The sequence below is a fragment of the Gymnogyps californianus genome, chromosome 12, assembly GCF_018139145.2.
Source record: "Gymnogyps californianus isolate 813 chromosome 12, ASM1813914v2, whole genome shotgun sequence".
Taxonomy (NCBI): domain Eukaryota; kingdom Metazoa; phylum Chordata; class Aves; order Accipitriformes; family Cathartidae; genus Gymnogyps; species Gymnogyps californianus.
In genome coordinates, this window is record NC_059482.1 from 19,626,657 (window position 1) to 19,644,435 (window position 17,779).

The 17,779-nt window shown below is 41.6% G+C and overlaps 1 protein-coding gene across 1 annotated transcript in view; it reads left to right on the plus strand.

Moving 5' to 3' along the window:
• Positions 1 to 16,788: 16,788 nt before the first annotated feature.
• LPCAT2 (lysophosphatidylcholine acyltransferase 2) overlaps positions 16,789 to 17,779 on the plus strand; it is a 33,439-nt gene continuing 32,448 nt past the window's right edge. Inside the window, exon 1 of the mRNA XM_050904162.1 lies at positions 16,789 to 16,896. Coding sequence (XP_050760119.1) covers positions 16,789 to 16,896 — 108 coding nt within the window. The remainder of the gene's footprint in view (positions 16,897 to 17,779) is intronic.

Sequence of the window (17,779 nt, forward strand, 5' to 3'; positions counted from 1 at the left end):
CAGAGGAGGGATGTTCTTTTCTTCCTTCCTATTTGCATGGCACTTTAAAATAACTCAGTCTTCATGCTGACTTTGGGGAAGGGAGGGTTAAAGTGAAGGCCCCCTCCTCCCCCCCAACAGTGCTTTAGAACAGTAGATATCCATTTCAACATAAATGTGGTACATAAAATTCTGATTGTGCATATGCTCAGTATCGCTTTTGTAGCTTTCACTCTTGAAGGAACATTGTGATAATTTAGCCTGATCTCCTTAAATGTCCCCTCAAATTTCAGACACTGATTACTACATCTATCACAGTCACTTTTAGATAGGCAACAACCCTTGATTTAAAGGCTATAAACAATGGAAAATTTACCGCATCCAATTACTGTCTTTTTAAGTAGTTCTGTTTCCACAATGCCATGAATGACAGCTTATTTTTCATCCAACATGAAGGATATGAGGAAACCACAGAACATGACTGGTTTCCAAATCATGCTGTTTACGAACTACGTGCAAACATACAAACCCTGGTAGCTGAGTGTCTATCCAAAGCCCTGTATCAGACTTCCAGAGCCCAAGAATTACGCTGTTTATACATGTGTGCAACTATTTCATATCCAATATAGAATATGCTTTCAATGAATTTGTCCATAACGCTCTTTACCCTTCAAGATTATTGACTACAGATGTGTTTCTTAAAATGTGCCTCACATTAGTTCGTTGATGGGAACTTTGTTTTATAATATTCACTAACTCAGACTAACCCTGTTGCCCTAAGCAGAAGCTAGCACTACTTGGTCTTCCTGGAACCAAAGCATTCAACAAGGTTAACTTCACATTTTCACCAGTTAAATTAGAATGAATTAAATAAAGCAACTATTAATATTTAATTTTTTAAAAAGTGTTTCCACCATATTGCTGTGTCTATCTTTTCAGGCGAAGACATGTATGAGGTCTGGACTTGTCAACCTCCAGTGAGACTCAGAGTCAAGGAATGATTCCTCATTAGAGAAGGAAGTAAAAAGAAGCTCTTGCTTTCATCAACTTGCAGTAGGACATGTGATCAGCAGGTAGTGGAATAAATAACTTCAAAACAGACAGACTGTTAATTACTCCATATTAATCCCTGTTCATTTTATCAGTTACATCATTTGCCCACAGCAAAATCTACTTCTAACCTTTCCAAGGCTTCTGACGCAAAGCAATAAAATGAATGAGAAATAATACAGCTTACATACAAATTGATTTACACTTTTTTTTCTTATAATTATTTGGGAAGTCAGCAGCATTTTCTTTCCAAAGTTTCTACACCAGATTTACTCTAAAAAACAACAGCAACAAAAAGCTGTTTTCATTAAGTGCATTATAGCCAAGCAACAGAGACAGACAAGCAATTTCCTGAAGACCTGAGCACAAATACAAATACAGCCTACTGGCACAGGTTTCGTCAGTCTAAATATTTTCAATCAAAGCAGCTCTGTACGCAATTAAAAATAAAATCAGAATAAATCTAAATATTTTAACATCAAGAAACCTCAATTTTAAATAAAAAAATTAAGAAATCACATGTTCTTAAAAGTCAACTGGATGGCAACAGGAAACCACAAAGAAAAACTCACTGGAATTCTGACAATGGGATTGTGTTTCTCAGCATACATATTTTTGGTAATTAAAACCTATTAGTCTTGCATCTCTACACCAAGGAGCAGTTCAAGAGCTTTAAGTAATAATAACAACACTTTCTACATCAAGGCACATTATAAAAGTGAACTAATTAATCCATAGGGCACTCCTGGGAACTGGGGAGTTTGCTGTGGAGCTGGGGCGTCTGAACTGCCACAGGAAGAGGCATCAGATCCAGAACACCACCTTCTCTGAAGAACTGCAGAGCAACCACAGGCATCTGCTAATCCCTCCCCCTTGAAGATTTGTATGGCGAGCAACAGGCAGGGTACGGTAGAAGAAAGCATGACTGTACTCCTCATAATTATGGAGCTTCTTAATTTTGGTGCAATTATGGGCAGCTAGTGGTAGACTACTAGTGCTAGTCCAAAAGCCAGCAGCTTTCCAATCCAGCAGCACTAAAGAATTTAGCTGGTGTCATGACTGCCTTTGCAGAACGTGTAAGAACGACAGAATACAGTGTCCCTTTCAGAAAGACAACGTCAGAGTACTCAGCATTCAGAGTTATCGATAGAATTTGCACAATTATTTATTGGACTTCTCTCCAGAAAACGTGATAGGAACTTCTGCACCTGTGGCAGTATGTTCTAGCTTATTATGTAAGACATTCCCAAATGGATAAGGCAATCAACCCAGCATGCAACAGTGCGGCCCAAAATAGCAATTAGCTTTTTCTTTATTTCAGTAAGACTTCAACCCATGCTGTACCAAGGATCTGCTCAGTGGCATTTGATTAGACCACTGTGTCACAGGACATCGGTAATTCTTTACATTGTTTTTTCTCTTTAATGAAGCACAACAAGCTGGAACGCTGTTGCACAACTGTGCATGCTAAAATCCCCGGCCTTTTGTCTCGGAGTTCCTTAAACATGTTTATTCTCCCCTCAGAAGCATTTAAACTTGGCCAGAAACTTTGTGCTCAACCATGCTATGACATAGCCTCTTCATTTTAAGCTATACAAGCATATTCAGAGGTCTTAACATACCATTCAACTTATTCACGCAAAGACAGAATGTTTACTTTGAGATAGAGAACAGGAAGACAGAATCTCAAAAAAATGCTGAAGGATTTTCCAATGTTTCCATTCTTCCTTCATTAAACTACTTTCTTCTACGACATTATCTCCAAGGGACATGTGCCTTAGGTCTGTGTAAAAGCAAGCAACTTTGCTTTCATGGATAACCATTGCGATTGCCGGTTTTAGCCACAGTGAAACAGATCTCCTAAACCAGCTTGAGAACCAATCCACCCTCACCAAACAAACCACCAGCAGACTTAAGAACACTGCAACTCTAGCCTTTTTCTAGTCCGTGCAAAAACTAAGCAATCACCACAGCGCTCAATGTAATACAGGTAGCAATATTATTATTATACTACTCCCTTACAATGTTCCTCTTTGGAAAGAAGGAGGAGAAAAAGAGAAAGCTCTGCATGACAGATAACAGTTGCCTCACCTGAAAAACTACACAAAAGCTCTCGGATGTTATGTGGAAGACAGTAGTACAAAAGCATAAGCAGAATATAAAACTGAAGTGGAGGCTCTGCCTTCCATTCTGAAACTATTATTCAAGTGATATTTCTGCAAAGGATGGGGACACAAACTGGGCCTGTTACACCCTACCCTTTTTACTTGTCTTCCCGCTTGGTTCCTAAATTGGCCCTCAAGAGATACAAAAGAAACATGTTGAAATGACCACCAAGGAAAACCAGTTATATTTGCAAACATTTGTAAAAACAATTACAGATACATTTTCAAACTTTCAAGGCTCTAAGCCTGATTTCTTGGGAAACTAAAAGTGGTGACTGGGAGAGTTAGTAGAGTTACTGAGGAAGACTTTGGACAAGGACAACGCTGGCCTTGCATTTAGGAAAGGAAGTCCTTTGACACCAGAGACAGCTAGCACTGAAACACAACTGGCAGCAAAGCATGAACACCTCCAGCATCCAACTTTAATGCATTAATGGTTACACTAACCCTTGACAACCTCTGAGTAGCGTTCTAAGTGATACTTCAGGGTAAAGTAAGCGGATAAAAATGCTATCAAGGAAGAGGTGAATAGAAAGCATTCTTATGGAGAAACATAAATGCTTTCTACTAAGGAGCGATAAGCGCTCAGAAATAAATCTTGTGACATACCATATCTGCTAAGAGTGAAGCTATAAAATCTGGAGCAAGACATAAAACAAGGAAGAGGCAAAATGAGCTTATTAGCACCCTTTTGAGGGTTTTCGCTTCCTCCCTTCTCTCTTAATTTCAAAACTTGAACGTACGTAAAAACATTGTGAAAATCAGTTCTCTAAGGCATTCTTGCTCTATGGCCACAAATGGCAATCCAACAAGCACAGAGAGAGGTTTCGGAGATTTTATTCCGTATCTCATGGCCTAAAATGTGTTTTAGCTTGTTTGTAGGATTTACCATTGTGGTGAGAATACATTTTTTAAAGAAAAGGCAAACACTGCTATTTACATAGAAAACACATTTCCCTGCCTACTGAAACACAAGCTCTTAAGAAAAGTGTTTATTGAAATTTAAGTATAATAAAGCAGTGGTTCAGTAGATTTCAGATATTCATGGCAGCACATTTTCCTTCAGAGGTTCTTTGTTTTGCTTTATCATTCTTGACATTTCATATAGCATGTTATGAGCTTTTGTAGAGGAACAGCACTTTTACCAGAGCAACAAATTGCAGGGGTGGGAGAGGTTGATGCTAAACATTATTAAAAGATCTTCCTTTCCAAAATAAGAAATGAATGCAAAGGCATAAAATCATCTGGAAGTACAAATCCTTTAGAAAAACATCAGAAATAAATGAGGGATATTCTGATTTTTAATAAGAAAGTCACCTGTGCACTTGTCTGTTAGCTCTACTTACTATACAGGTCTTCCATGGTCAGATGAAACACTGCATCGTGATTTAACAAGACAGTACATATAGTTTAGAAAACTTTTCCAGATTTCTGTCATTTATATGTTGAAAGACTCCAGCTGAGATGGCTAGAGCACAGTTTTCTAAGACCAATTCCAAGGAGTTCTAAGCCCCCATCCCAAAATCAAAATCAGATTTTATTTAAAATACAGACATTAATATTCACTTTTGTAGCAACACTGAGATTAACATTACTTTTAAATCCTGATAATGACAGCTTCTGGAAATGATTTGTTGCTCTGCCTCTCCAGCCCATTTGGTGACTGCTCTGATATATAAATTGTTAGCAGATCTATACACACTGAAATTCTTCAGAGCAAAAGCCATGCTTCTTGTTTGACTTCGTAACTGTCAGAGGCATCTCCCAAATATCAATACATTTTAAACTAGATTTATGTTGTGGTAAATCTCCACAAATCTCCACAAGGTCTTTTTTGGTTTGTTTTTGTGGAGTTTTTTCTTTCTGTTGGTTTCTCCCCATCTACTGTCACTTTTTGACTTCCACAACAGTGGTGCACTGTATTTATTTGTAACTTCTTTCATGGATCATATGATCCATTTTAATGGCACGCATCCTTTCAAATTACCTTCCTTTGTTCAATTAACATACTTTATCTTATGTTCACTTTCTGCCAAAATCCCTAGGCTATTCAAATGTTCTCCGCTCTGCATGTTTTGTTCATAGACAGCAAGGAAGCTAGCAGTTTCCTTAAAATTGCCAGTTAATAAATCCCTGAGCAATTAGTTGACATAAAGTGTCTATACTGAACCATTGGACTACCAGGGTGAGGACTGGCATAATTTAGCCTTCCAAAAATCCCAGATCTTTAGTTTTGGAAACCCCTGTATTTACCTAATGCTTCCCGATAAAGTGGCCTCATCCTCTTCCTGCTGAAATCAGTGACGGAATTGCCACTGACCTCAATAAGAACAAGGTTCCAACACCACTAACCCAAGGCTTTATTATTTCCAATTGTTTCAGTGCAAATCACAGGCATTAAGAAATGTGTCTCCACCTCAAAATTAAATCCTTCGGGTGTGCAGCAGTAGATAAAACCACTTTGCACTGAGATAGCACTTTCTGTTTCAATGCATTTTACAATTGATTATGCCTTTCAAACCCTTCAGTAAGATAACCGCATTGTACTACAGACTGGAAAACCAGCACAGAGTTGCTGTCATTTACCCAGTGAAGCACGGGTGAAATTCCAACACCCGGCCCCTGCAGGTCCGTGCCCCTCTGCTGCTGGGAAGAAGTAAGCTCACAAGTCTCTGTAACTAATCACCATTTCTCTTTATGAGAACTGAGCTACAGCTCCATAATCCTTTGTTAATATCCGCATATGTGATCTGATTCCACAGAAGAAAAAGAGGTTATTGTTTTACTGTTCAAGGCCCAATCCCAGTCTGTTGAACCTGTCTCACATATCAGTGTCCAAAAGCTTCTCCAAGCCAGCTGGGTAGAGCTTAGGCAGTGTTTCTAATCCTAAAGCACATTTCCAGACTCAAACCTTCTTTGAAATAAGGAGTTCCAATGCTTGGCCAAAGCACCTGTAATCAGCATCTGAAATCTCCCTGTTACATGCGTGCTCTTCCTCAGAGCTTCCCCTGCCTTTTGGCTTGCCACCAACTTTGGCTACAGTCAGCAGAAAAAGCAGACTGTTTATTCTTAATGCACAACTAGGAGCAGGTCCCTGAAAACCATCAAGTTATATCAAGCCTTTTCCCTAGCGTTAACTCCTTTTTTGCAAGGCTGTCATTGTTTCCACTCTTCCTGTCCTTTTCCTCTAAAAAAATATTTCTTTTAACCTGTACTCCAATGCTCACAATATGTCTCTGCTATGTGCTTCGTAGCAAAATTCTAGGCTGGTCCCTATGTCATATCAACCTTGTCTGTGAGTACCTGTGTAGAAGAGACACTGCCGTGGTCTTCATGGGTGCTGACTGCCAAACAGCATGAATACTTGGTCTTGCTTTAAATTACCTAGCTTTCTCACCATCAGCAACAAATCTGCAGCATTTGAAAAGCTGGTGTGGTTCAGGGCAGATTATATTAGCATTAATTGAGCTCACACACCTGAATTTTGCTGCTCTCCTTACAATCTTGCAGCCACACCTGTCTTATTGATGGCATTAGGATGGCTTCAGTGTTAGCACTGTAAAAGGCATCCAGAAACTTGTTTGAGCAAAGCAGCTATCTGTTAACACTACAGAATGGACAATCTTTGGTCATGTCCAGACTTACATCAACACACAGGGTAAAATGGACTTCATGGTTTGACACAACCCATGCTGTGTCCTGGGCTTCCCACTGGTTTTGTTCAGTCAGTGATACCACTGAATCTTCAGCTTTCTACTGTTAAAGCAAGTTCTTGATGATTTTCTCATCCTACCCACTGTAAGAAGCCCATAGACTTCAACGAAATTATCTAAAGTTGGAGGACATCTTCCTACAGTTGCTAGATAAAAAAGGTTTATTGCATGCCTTCCTTTCCCCCCTTAATTATAGTTACCAATGTCTTACTTTCCTCAGATACCTAAGCTGAGTCACAGTTAGTGAGTTGGTTGGAAATGCCTCACTTGCTCTTGCTTTTTCGCTCTCAACTCCTCTTTATTTCTTGCAAATATATAAAAAGAATTGGCCCATCTGCATACTTGCTCTCCTACTATTGTGGTGTACTTAAAACTTCAAATAATATGACAAAAATATGACTTGAGTATCTTTCTGACATATGGATGGAGTTCTGGAGGGCGCATAGTTGTGGTAAGAAGGGTTTGTTTTCCTTAGCTGGAAACACATGAGTTATACATTACCGTGAGGCATATCATATTTACAATTGAATTTGCCGTATTAAGACTTTCATACCCTCGGATGCATAGCAGAACTGGGGCTGCATCTGCCAAGTTAGGAGACGTCAATGAAGCACACAGAACTCTGCTGCTGTCTGGACGAAAGCTGATGGTAAACCAACAGACACAGTCACATGGCTTTGTTATATAATTTTGGTCTTAAGTAAAATAGCCAAAATGCCTGACTGTACTGAGAGAATCTCTGTGAAGGAGCTTGTGTTTAAAGTGGAGCTCCCAACCTAGGAACTACTGACTGTGGCAATACACCCATTAAAACCCTTTGGCTTTGGAGCAGAGAAAAAACAGCGAAGAGGCCATAGACCTTGTCTGGTGATTAGGAAAGGAACAGGGCAGACTCTAATTTCACTTAAACAGAGTAAGCAAGATAAAGCTTTTCTCCCCAAAACTCCAATCTGCATGTCTTCCAAGCTCCACTTGTTGCCCAGTCACGCTCCTGTTTGCATTACAGTTGCCAGCAGCACAGGAGAACTGGTGCTACTCTCAAGGACAACTCTGCCCTTGCGCTGGTGCAGCCCCTGCAGAAACCAGTGGTGAGGAGGGAGTAGAGGTGAATTGTGAAGGTTGTTACAGGCAAGATAGTATCAAAATAAATAAGCTAAGGGTAGCCCTGCTTTCTAACAGCTCCCTCCTACCACAGGCCTGAGGTAATTCGAGACTGGGCAAGGGGCCAGGCAAGACTGAATCTCTGCAACCAAAGACTGCTGAAATTGTCGAAAGACAATATAAAGGTGTTTTTGTCTCAGCTATCTGAGACAGCCCCAGAACTCCATTCAGATTGTAGAAAGAGCCTCAAGAGTCATGGACTTGTCTTATTATTTAAGGGATATATTGGAAGTCACATCATTTGAGGCTCTTAAACTCAGTTGGACGCTGTACTAACACCTTGAGCAAATGCCTCAGTGCATTGCTAGAGACTTTGGGCATTTATTTATTTTTCATATTAAGACACAGAGTGAAAACATTCTTCAGAGGCCATACTATACCGTAAATTATTCAGAATTTGTTCTAATACTGACAGCTTAAAAATTGCATGGGTTGGGTCGTGGAACTTTAGAGCTGGAAGGAATCCAGCTCCTTCAAACACAGGAGCTGGAATGAATTCAGGTAACATCAACAGAGACATAAAATAATTTAGTATACTGAACCAGTTGTTCTTTTTTCTTTACCTTATTCATTATTCCACGTAAAACTCCTGAAATTATTCTTACTATACAATGTAAAACAGAAACTATTTAAGAGAGACAATGGATGTGAAAGTGAATAAATCTAAATATTTTAAAACGTAATAGTGTACTAATAAATTATAAAATTGTCTACACAAATAGAGAAATCACAGTGCTAATGGCAGCTTCCCATACTGATATTATCACCACAAAAAGGCTTAAAGTTGTGGTCCTTATATTTAGATGAAATAACACTGCATTTAAAGGGGACGTTCAAGAGAAGAGATACTTTAATTGAAGCAAACAATTAAAGTTAAGAAATGGAAAATTCTGATTACCAAAGAAACAGTGTCACTATGAGGAAGAAATAAACATACACAACCTTTAGGCTATGGGAAATTCTCCCAAAGAGTATGCTGAAAATTGCATTATTTGAGGTACTTGACATTCATCTGAATTTAATACTTGTAAGTGTACCATGAAAAAAACACTTGCACTTGTAGTGGGGGGAATATTATAAATAACTTTACCACATCTAGTTTCTACTGACAATAGGATCTACAGTGGCATGAAATGAACAGAGCCTAGCCTAAACTTCCCATAAAACAAAAGAAAAGGAGTCACAATATTTTGTACAGATCACTGTATATATATATGAGTCATCTGACAGCAAGCTGCTTTTTATGACATTTTGCAGTAACGTACTGATCACTTAATAAAGAGGCTGGATAAAGATGACTAGGGATTTATCGCCCTCTTGTGAATAGGAAAAAAGTTGCAATCTTTCAGAAAATTAACTTGCAGTTTTTGCTGCTACTAAAGAATCCTGTAGTAAAAACTTATCTGTATAATTAATAAACATAAATTTTGATTAATAAATGTAGAACCACTAGTCACTGTAATAACCTATAAGAATTTTATCAGAAAAGGATAAATTGCAAAATTAAAAATAATTCAAATCAGACCAAACAAGGTTCTTTTTCCATTTATAGAATAGACAGCAATCTAACTTCCGCAAAATCACTGCCTACAGCACTGATGTCAAATGGCACAGACTAGCTCAAAGGTGTGCTAACCCTCCGCGACTGCAGTCCCACAATATCCTTCAATTTCAAAGGGAGCAGGAGGATGAAAACATCTACTTTTGCCATGCAGGAGAAGAGGTGGCCTTTCAGCTGCAATCAATAATCATGAGTCTAAGTCCAACTTTGTTTGCAGACCCCAGTGAAGTTCCCAGAGTCAGGACTAGGTGTGTCTTGGTCCAGCACTCCACAGCAACTCCAGAAGAAAACAGGCTAACTCAACACTGGGAAGCCATTAGACCTCTACTGAGTTATTTTTAAGGATCTTCCTCTTTGTGGCACTTCTATCTTCCCTGCTGCTCTGCACCCACTCAGGGTATTGCTGCTCCTTTCCTTCTCCTTCTCCCTCTACTGTCCCTCTCCTTTCCCAAAAGACCATTGAAATCATGGTAAAAGCCATAAAATGTTCAGGCAAAGCCATCACACCTCACCTCACAAAACTCCAAAGATGAGAGACAGCAAGGGTCAGCACCAGCTGTGGGACGCCAGGGTTTCCATTTCACAACTTGCCCTAAGTCTCTGACCAGCTACATCATCCCTTCCATCTGCTTTGCCCTTCTTCATGCACCCTTTACTAACATTTGGGGGGCTGGACTAAATGGTCTTAAGAGAACCCTTCCAACCTAAACAATTCTGTGATTTCTTACTCTCACATGCTTCTCTATGTCTCTTCATAAGACGAAGTGGGCACTATCCGCTACCAGCTTCTTCTTAGGCTCAGTCTATCACATAACTGTAGGCCTTCCCAGGCAGGCATAGGCCCTTTCTGGGTGCATGGACAGCACATCCACTGTGTTAATACAAATTAATTCTGTTCTTCTATCACCACCAACAAGACGGCTTTCTCCTGTACCTCTTCAACAAAGAAACTTTACCAAAACTCTCTCCTGAGATTATTATCAAGCCATAATATCAAGAAGCCAAGTGCCATTTGGTCATGAATAACAGAGGACTCTCATGATGAGAAGCAAGAATAACACTGTCTTACAGTAATCTGAGAGCTTCTGTCTTGCTTATGCTGCCCTCCCTAATTTATAATAAACAAAGCATAAAACCTATCCAAATGAAGGCATCACCAAGTCCTACTAGCACAACATAATAACCATTTCCATGAAAAGCTATGTATTAACACCACTTAGCATAATAAATATTTAAAACGATACTGCAGTAAAGAATACAAATTTACCTACGTCTTTCCTGTTCTGAGTAGTGACACTTAATAAACACAGCTTTATAGCTACTATATTTAAATGCAATTAGTTCCATACATTTCCAGCTTAATAAGAAATAATACATATTCATTTCTGCTCATTAACAGTCAGTATATAACTCTTAGCTAATGAACATTCAATTATGTTTCCTGAATACATTGTGGGATAAATTCTCTTTTTGTTGTTCATATCAGTTCACTTCAATTCAGTTGCTTCTAATTAAAATTCTTTTGCCTCATGTAGACAAAACTGGGTTTTTTGGAGTCCCTGGAGACTTCTTTAAGAGTTCTGTTTTATCTTTATGTACAGTCAGCTCCCTAATTAATGCTTTAAATAGGGTAAACTTTACTGAGGCTCCTGGGTTCAGTTCAAAGGAAAAAAAAAACAGTTAATTTTATATCTCATTCTCACACAATTCACTGGAGTCTCTCTTTTTCTTGTAAATCTACTTTTTTCTTTTGTTTTCAAGTGAATTCAATAGTCAGGGAAGGTGCCAGTTTGAGACCACTGGGAGTTGGAGATCCCCCATCATCAGTCTAGAGCTTCCCTTACCCAGAGAAACAGAAGAGAAATTCTTGTCAAGTTGTCCAGTTCCGCAGCCAGCTCAGGTGAGGAACTTTAACAGAAGGATTCTCCAAGGGGACGTACCCAGTGGATTCCTTGAGATAATACTACCTTTATTTTCACTCAGCATCAGCAAGACCCAATGCTATTTTTTCCTAATGTGTTAACAGAGCTAGCTCAGCAATCTATCTGCCTGTCTAGGACCAAAAATCTAACACAAGTCCTACTTACTCCACTGGGACTAATAACATGCAAGCTAAGCACTTACTTAAGTGCCTCCCTTTGTGGAGGTCATTATATCAGGTATGACTTGCCAATTGCAGTGACTAGGTTCTTGCCTCTGATTTTACTTGCCTTCCGTCTGTTAAGCAGTGCAAAGAGAAAGGAGTTCAGCAGAAGCAGCTTCAGGGAACTCTTAGCATGAGGTTTTCCTCTCTGGCGCAGCATCCCAGGACATATTCTTGGACTATTTTACCTACACATATGGGCTGGATTCTCATACTTAACAGACTGGGGACAGCAACTTCCCTCTAATAAAAACAGCTACAAACAACTCTCAAATGGAGCAAATCATTTGCAAACTTACCAGGCAAACACTGTGTCAACCCTATGTGCACCAACATAAGGGATGCAACACTAGCACAGAAAGTCTAACATTTAAGGAAGAAGGAAAAGAGGCAGAGAAAGGAATTTCTGTAAGAGGAAACATCTAGGAATACTCAGGAGAAAGCTTAGCTTTAGGGGTGTTTCAGTTCTATTTAACATTAAATGAAAACTCCAAGATACACTTATCTCTGCAACTGTCTTAGAAAGAAAGACAAAGTGTGTCTGGGTTTGTGCATAAATGTATGCACACGTGTGTGCCTGCTTGGATGGATACATGTATGCCAGTCAGCACATCCTCCAGTCCACAAGTACCTGAGCACTGTGAAACGAACAGTCCAGAACTGCTTTTCTTGTTTGGAGTCACACTAAAACAATAAATTCTAGTGAGGGATGTGCAGAGCTAGATTCCCAGCAGACTGAAATGGATTGATGGAGCCCTAACAAATTACATCATGTGTTATCTAGCCCATTGAACATTCCCATGGATGATATTTTTTATTCAATGCTAAAAAGATATTAGTTCTAAAGAGTGTTAAGTAATGCTTGTTTCAGTTACCTTCTATAATCAGATCTTTTTTTTTCCCTGAAGTCTGCCATTTAATTTGTCCTTTATCAGTCCGGATCTTGAAACAGTACAGGGCAATTCTAATTCCTCTTCCACGGTAAGTATTCTGTCTACTATTACAGCTGACATTGTCTGCACAACAGACCACGTTTATCCCTGTAGACTTCATCAAGGGGACAAGTGTGTTCACGCTGCTTAGCACTAAGCCTGCATCTCCTCAGAGCCTCACACAATGCCTTTCTGATTCTGAGATACAGCTATCAAAAATGTTTGTGGCTTTTTAATTCAAAATACCTGTGGCAGCATGCCACAGAGCCATTTACATAGCGTGATACTGAGGTTGTATGTTGTATGGCCAAGGTACAAAGACCTTTGAGGGTATATGGCTTACCAGGATAACACTAGAAGACTGTCCCAGGTGGACAGAGACAAACTTGATGTGACTTGCATTACACTTTTTGGCTGCACTGGTCCCTGGAGAGAGCACGCTGTCAGCCGCGCCCAGATTGCCTCTTGGAAGACCTTGGTCAGCATTGTTCCAGGAGGGAAGCAGAGACTGAACCAGCATTAGGGCACCATGGCCTGGAAAGAAAAAAAGAAAGAAAGAAAGAAGTTAAACTGACAATAGAAACACACTGAGAATCTATTTCTGTTCTCATACCCATTTTGCACAAGTAGTTCACATTTAATATCACAGAAGGAAAGAGGAAAATCAGAATGCTACTTTGCAGGAAGAAGTTTTGTAGCTAGTCCTTGAGAAAAGGTGGTTGTTTTCCTTACAAGCAGTTAACAGATGCTGCCCTAACTTTTCTGTGCAGCAGTATTACACGACTGTGGCCACAAGATGGCGGATTTTTGTCAAATGAAAGCAGGGAGCAATTCAAACACAAAGCAGGTTTTCAATTTCTGTACCAAAAAATGCCTTTGTGAGCGTGTTTTATAAAGGTAAGACAAACAGCCCTAATCAGAGGAGTTAAATAGGGAAATGCTAAAAAGGGCAACTTCTTTTAGCTTCTGGTTCAGCTAGGAATTACTGACAGAAGATTTTAAAAAAAAGTTTGCAAGGATTTCATATTCTGCAATACATGATTTTGTCTACCCCACATTTTATAGAATTGATATATACTGGAATTACTTTGAAATTACTATAGCTTTATTAAAATCATTATGATAAGAAGATATGTTGGAGTATATTTTTACAAATGCCAGGAAGAGAAAGTAAACTATCCCAAAGGCAACTATGATGGGCAAAGATCTCAGTCCAATTTAAACTGTATACGTAATTTATATTAAAAACTATAAAGCTGTCTCTGTTTATATGAGAGAAGAATCCCTGTCTTACACTACAGAAATGTTTACTGGGTTTTCATGTATCTCTAATATGATTCACCTGGATTGTATATGGAAGCTACACCTGCTCCAGAGCCACTATTCCTACAGTTTCTAGGCAGAATCAAGACAATATAGTGTAAAGCTCTTCAGGGAAAGCATACATCTTTCCAGTGACCTGCACAACTAAAGCTGTAGCTTCAACCTAGAAAAATAATTAGTAGCAAGCTAATGCTACTGTTCCTCAATGCCTGTCTCTAGCACCATATGCGCCTTCTGGTGAAGGAAAGATATTGAGGTGATTCCAGACATCAGTTTCACAAAAGCTTGCTCGTGTTTTGTGTTAGTGGACCATTGATCAAGGTTCATTTACCATAGACTCACAGATTAAAAAGGAATTATTATTCAAAAGAGATGCTGACATCAATTTAGACAAAAGAATTACATGTGATCACACCTTCTTACGTGTTCTGAACATTAAAACTTTTTTTGCAGTTTGTTGTATCTTGGTGCCTGTGATGTTCAGCCTTTTTGATGGTGCTGTGGCTAATCGGCCTTAGAAGAGTAAAATATTTATAATCAATGTCATTGTTTTTAACAAATGTACAAGTCACCAGAAACATTCTTCTACATAATAAAAGCATCATGTCTGTAGAGCCAGATGTTTTAGTATTTCCCAGTTCTAGAGGTAGGATCACTATCACCATTTGATATGCAGTGTTTCTTAGAACTCTGTATTGTAAATGACAAGTAATTGTTCAGAAGTGGATCTAAGTGTTATCGTGAATCACAGTGTGAGTCACAGGGTCAGGCTAGCGACAAAAAAGCAGAGACTATATAGGGATTTATAAATATTATGTATTAGACACAAATTAATCCTTCCTGCCCGCTCAGTAGCACTGGTCAGTCCTCCTAGGGAGTAGTATTTCCAGTTTGGGTACTTCAATAAAGGTGTGGACTCACTGGAGAAAGGCCAGAGGAAAGCATTAAGAATGATCAGATATCTAGAAACTATGACCTCGGAGAAAAGAACTGAAAACACTAGCTTGTTTAGTCTAGCAAAGGCTTGAGAGAATTATAACACTCTACAAGCGTGCAAAAAGTAGCTGCAAAGAGGAAAGCCAACAGTTCTTGCATCTACTGAGAATGGATATAAATTGCAATGAGAAAGACTCTGCTCAGATACAGAAAAAATTGTCTCATGATATCACCAGAGAAGTGCTGCAACAGATCAGCTAGGGAAGTCGTGGGGTTTTAAGAAATGCTTGTACATCATCTGTCAAGAATGATGGAGGTAGAATTGATCTTTCTCCTCTGGAGTCCCCCCCAGCCCTACTTTCTGTGACAATTGTGCTCATCTGGTTTATACACAGCTCTTGGGTTTTTCAGAGCACAGTGCTGCCTGCAAGGACTGGCAGTCACAGGGAGACCCTGGAAACCAGCCAAGGGAAATCCTACACTTCTCAAGCTTCCATTATAGGCAGGCTTCAGTTAGCCCAAATATATCATTATGATTACTCCTTAAGCACCTGCAGTTGCAAAACACAAATAATATTTTATAATAATTAGTTTTATTAATTCTGATTATATCTTTGTGGAAGCAGTCGCGTCAAACTGGGAACTGAACTATGAGACATTTGTAATTATTTTCGTTACAGCAATACAAAGAGTCCAGCAATATACAGACTAATGTTGTGTTAGGAAGTACCAATATTTTCACGTGAAGGACAGATATGAGAAAGGGAAAAGCACCATAACAAAACAAAGCATCTGAACCAATGTCATGTAAAAGGCCAGGAGCCAGCGGTCTCAGACCAGCGCTCTCTGTGCACAGAGACTGGTGGCTCACCCCCACCGGTGTAGCAGATTACCGTGAGAAGCTAAAAGCATGTTTCCTAAATATGGTCAGGTTGAAACTTCCTTTTGGGTTGAAACCAGAAGCAGCAGCATTTGCGTTCGAAGGCACATGACTGGCAGAAGGCGCTGGAGAACAGCGTGTTTTACAGCACTCCTCAGCCTGAACTGCCCCCCGCACCCGGCCTGTGGCCTGCCCGCCTGAGGCGACCCTCAGGCAGCAGCTGTCCTTGCAGAGGCAGCTCGTGGTGCATCCCTACGGGGCAGGCGTGCGGGAAGAGATCCCGTGTGAACCCAGCACATAGGGAAAGGCTGCGGCAGATCTCTAGACCTCACCTACTCCAGACCAGACTCTCCATATCAGCTTTCCGCAGTGGTGGAAATGCATCTTTCTCCTGGAAACAACTTCAGTTGCATGCTATGACCACCTTTGCCTCTTTTCTCTCTCAGATAACAGACCACATTGATCCCGAGTACGACCAGCGCTTACAAACAACGCACTCGCGACACCGCTCAGCAAACATCGCCTCAGCGACCGGCGTTGTAGTGTTTATAGGAGGTGTACATGACTACGGTCAGCGCAGAGCAGCCGCGGAGGGGGAGGAGAGGGCGGGCAGGGCTCCCGGGGCTGCCTGGCCATCGCAGCGGGCAGGAACCCCCAGCGCCTCCCTCGGGTTTCCGCCTGGCAGCTCCCGCCTCAGCACCGTCTCCTCAGGAGGCCGGCGGCGCGGCCGGCGCGCGGCCGCCTGCAGCCGAGCGCCGAGGCGGACAGGCTGTCCCGCCCTCACCTGCCCTGAGGGGGCCTGCCCCGAGGCGGGGCTCCCCGCGGTGGGCCGGGCCGCGCCGGGCCGCGCCGGGCCGGGCCGGGCCGGGGTGCCGCGGCCCCCCGGCGGCTCATGCGCAATCGCCCGGGGTGGCGGCGCGCGGCGGCGGCGGGAGCGGCGGGAGCATGGCGCAGCGTGTGCTGCCGCTGCCCAGGCAGCAGTCCTTCTGCCCGCCCACCGTCCCCAACCCCTTCGTCCACCCGGGGCGCCTGAGCGCCGGGGACAAGCTGCGGGTAAGGCTGGCGGCGCGGGCGTGAGAGGGCGCCGGGGCGCGCCCTGCCCGGCGGGCCGGGGCCGGGCCGGGGCCGGGGCTGCCCGGCGTTCGGATGCGCATCAGTGCGGACGGGAGCCCGGCCGGCAGAGCGGCGGGGAGGCTGTCACCCCCAGCGCACGCTGGCTGTGCTGCGCCGGGCGCGGTTTTCTGCCTGCTTGTCTAAACCAGCGTTACTTTGGCCGCTCTGAACCGAGGGATTGTCACCGATGCGGTGTGAAGGTTCAGTGGTCGCTTTAAAAAAACCTCCTTCCGATGGGAGAATGCGACTGTGTGAATAAATAGTGTTTAAAACTGCCGCTTGCTCCGCCGAAACCACTCTTCTGTCCGACAGGAGCACGGGCGCTGCTGGGGCCTGCCCTGCAGCCCGGGCCTGCCGCAGCACCGCGGTTACATCCCAGTGCCGAGCAGTGAAGGGACAGTCGCAAACCTAACACTCAATTAAACATCTATAGCTCCTATCTTTTCCAGGAAAAGGCATCTAGTAAGAATACCTCCTTCCCACGTATGGCATAGTTTGCTTCCTAATCTAGTGTAGTGATAGCAGAAAATGAATAGATCATGTAAATAAATGGTCAAAGCAAAGATGCAAAAGGTGTTCAGCATAAAGAAGTCACTGTTTTTTGAAATGAAGTTCTTCAAGCCATCACTCCTCAGAGTCCACAAACTGCATGCTTGCTCTACACACACACACAGGCTTATCGACTTCAAACTTAAACTTCTAACACAAGCTTTGCAGCAAGCTTTTGAAAAGATTTGCACGATCGTTACAGGTAACACATCACTCCTAGAGAAGACAGGAGTCCTGTTTGACTCCGGTTTGCATCCTGTTTGAATCGCAAGAA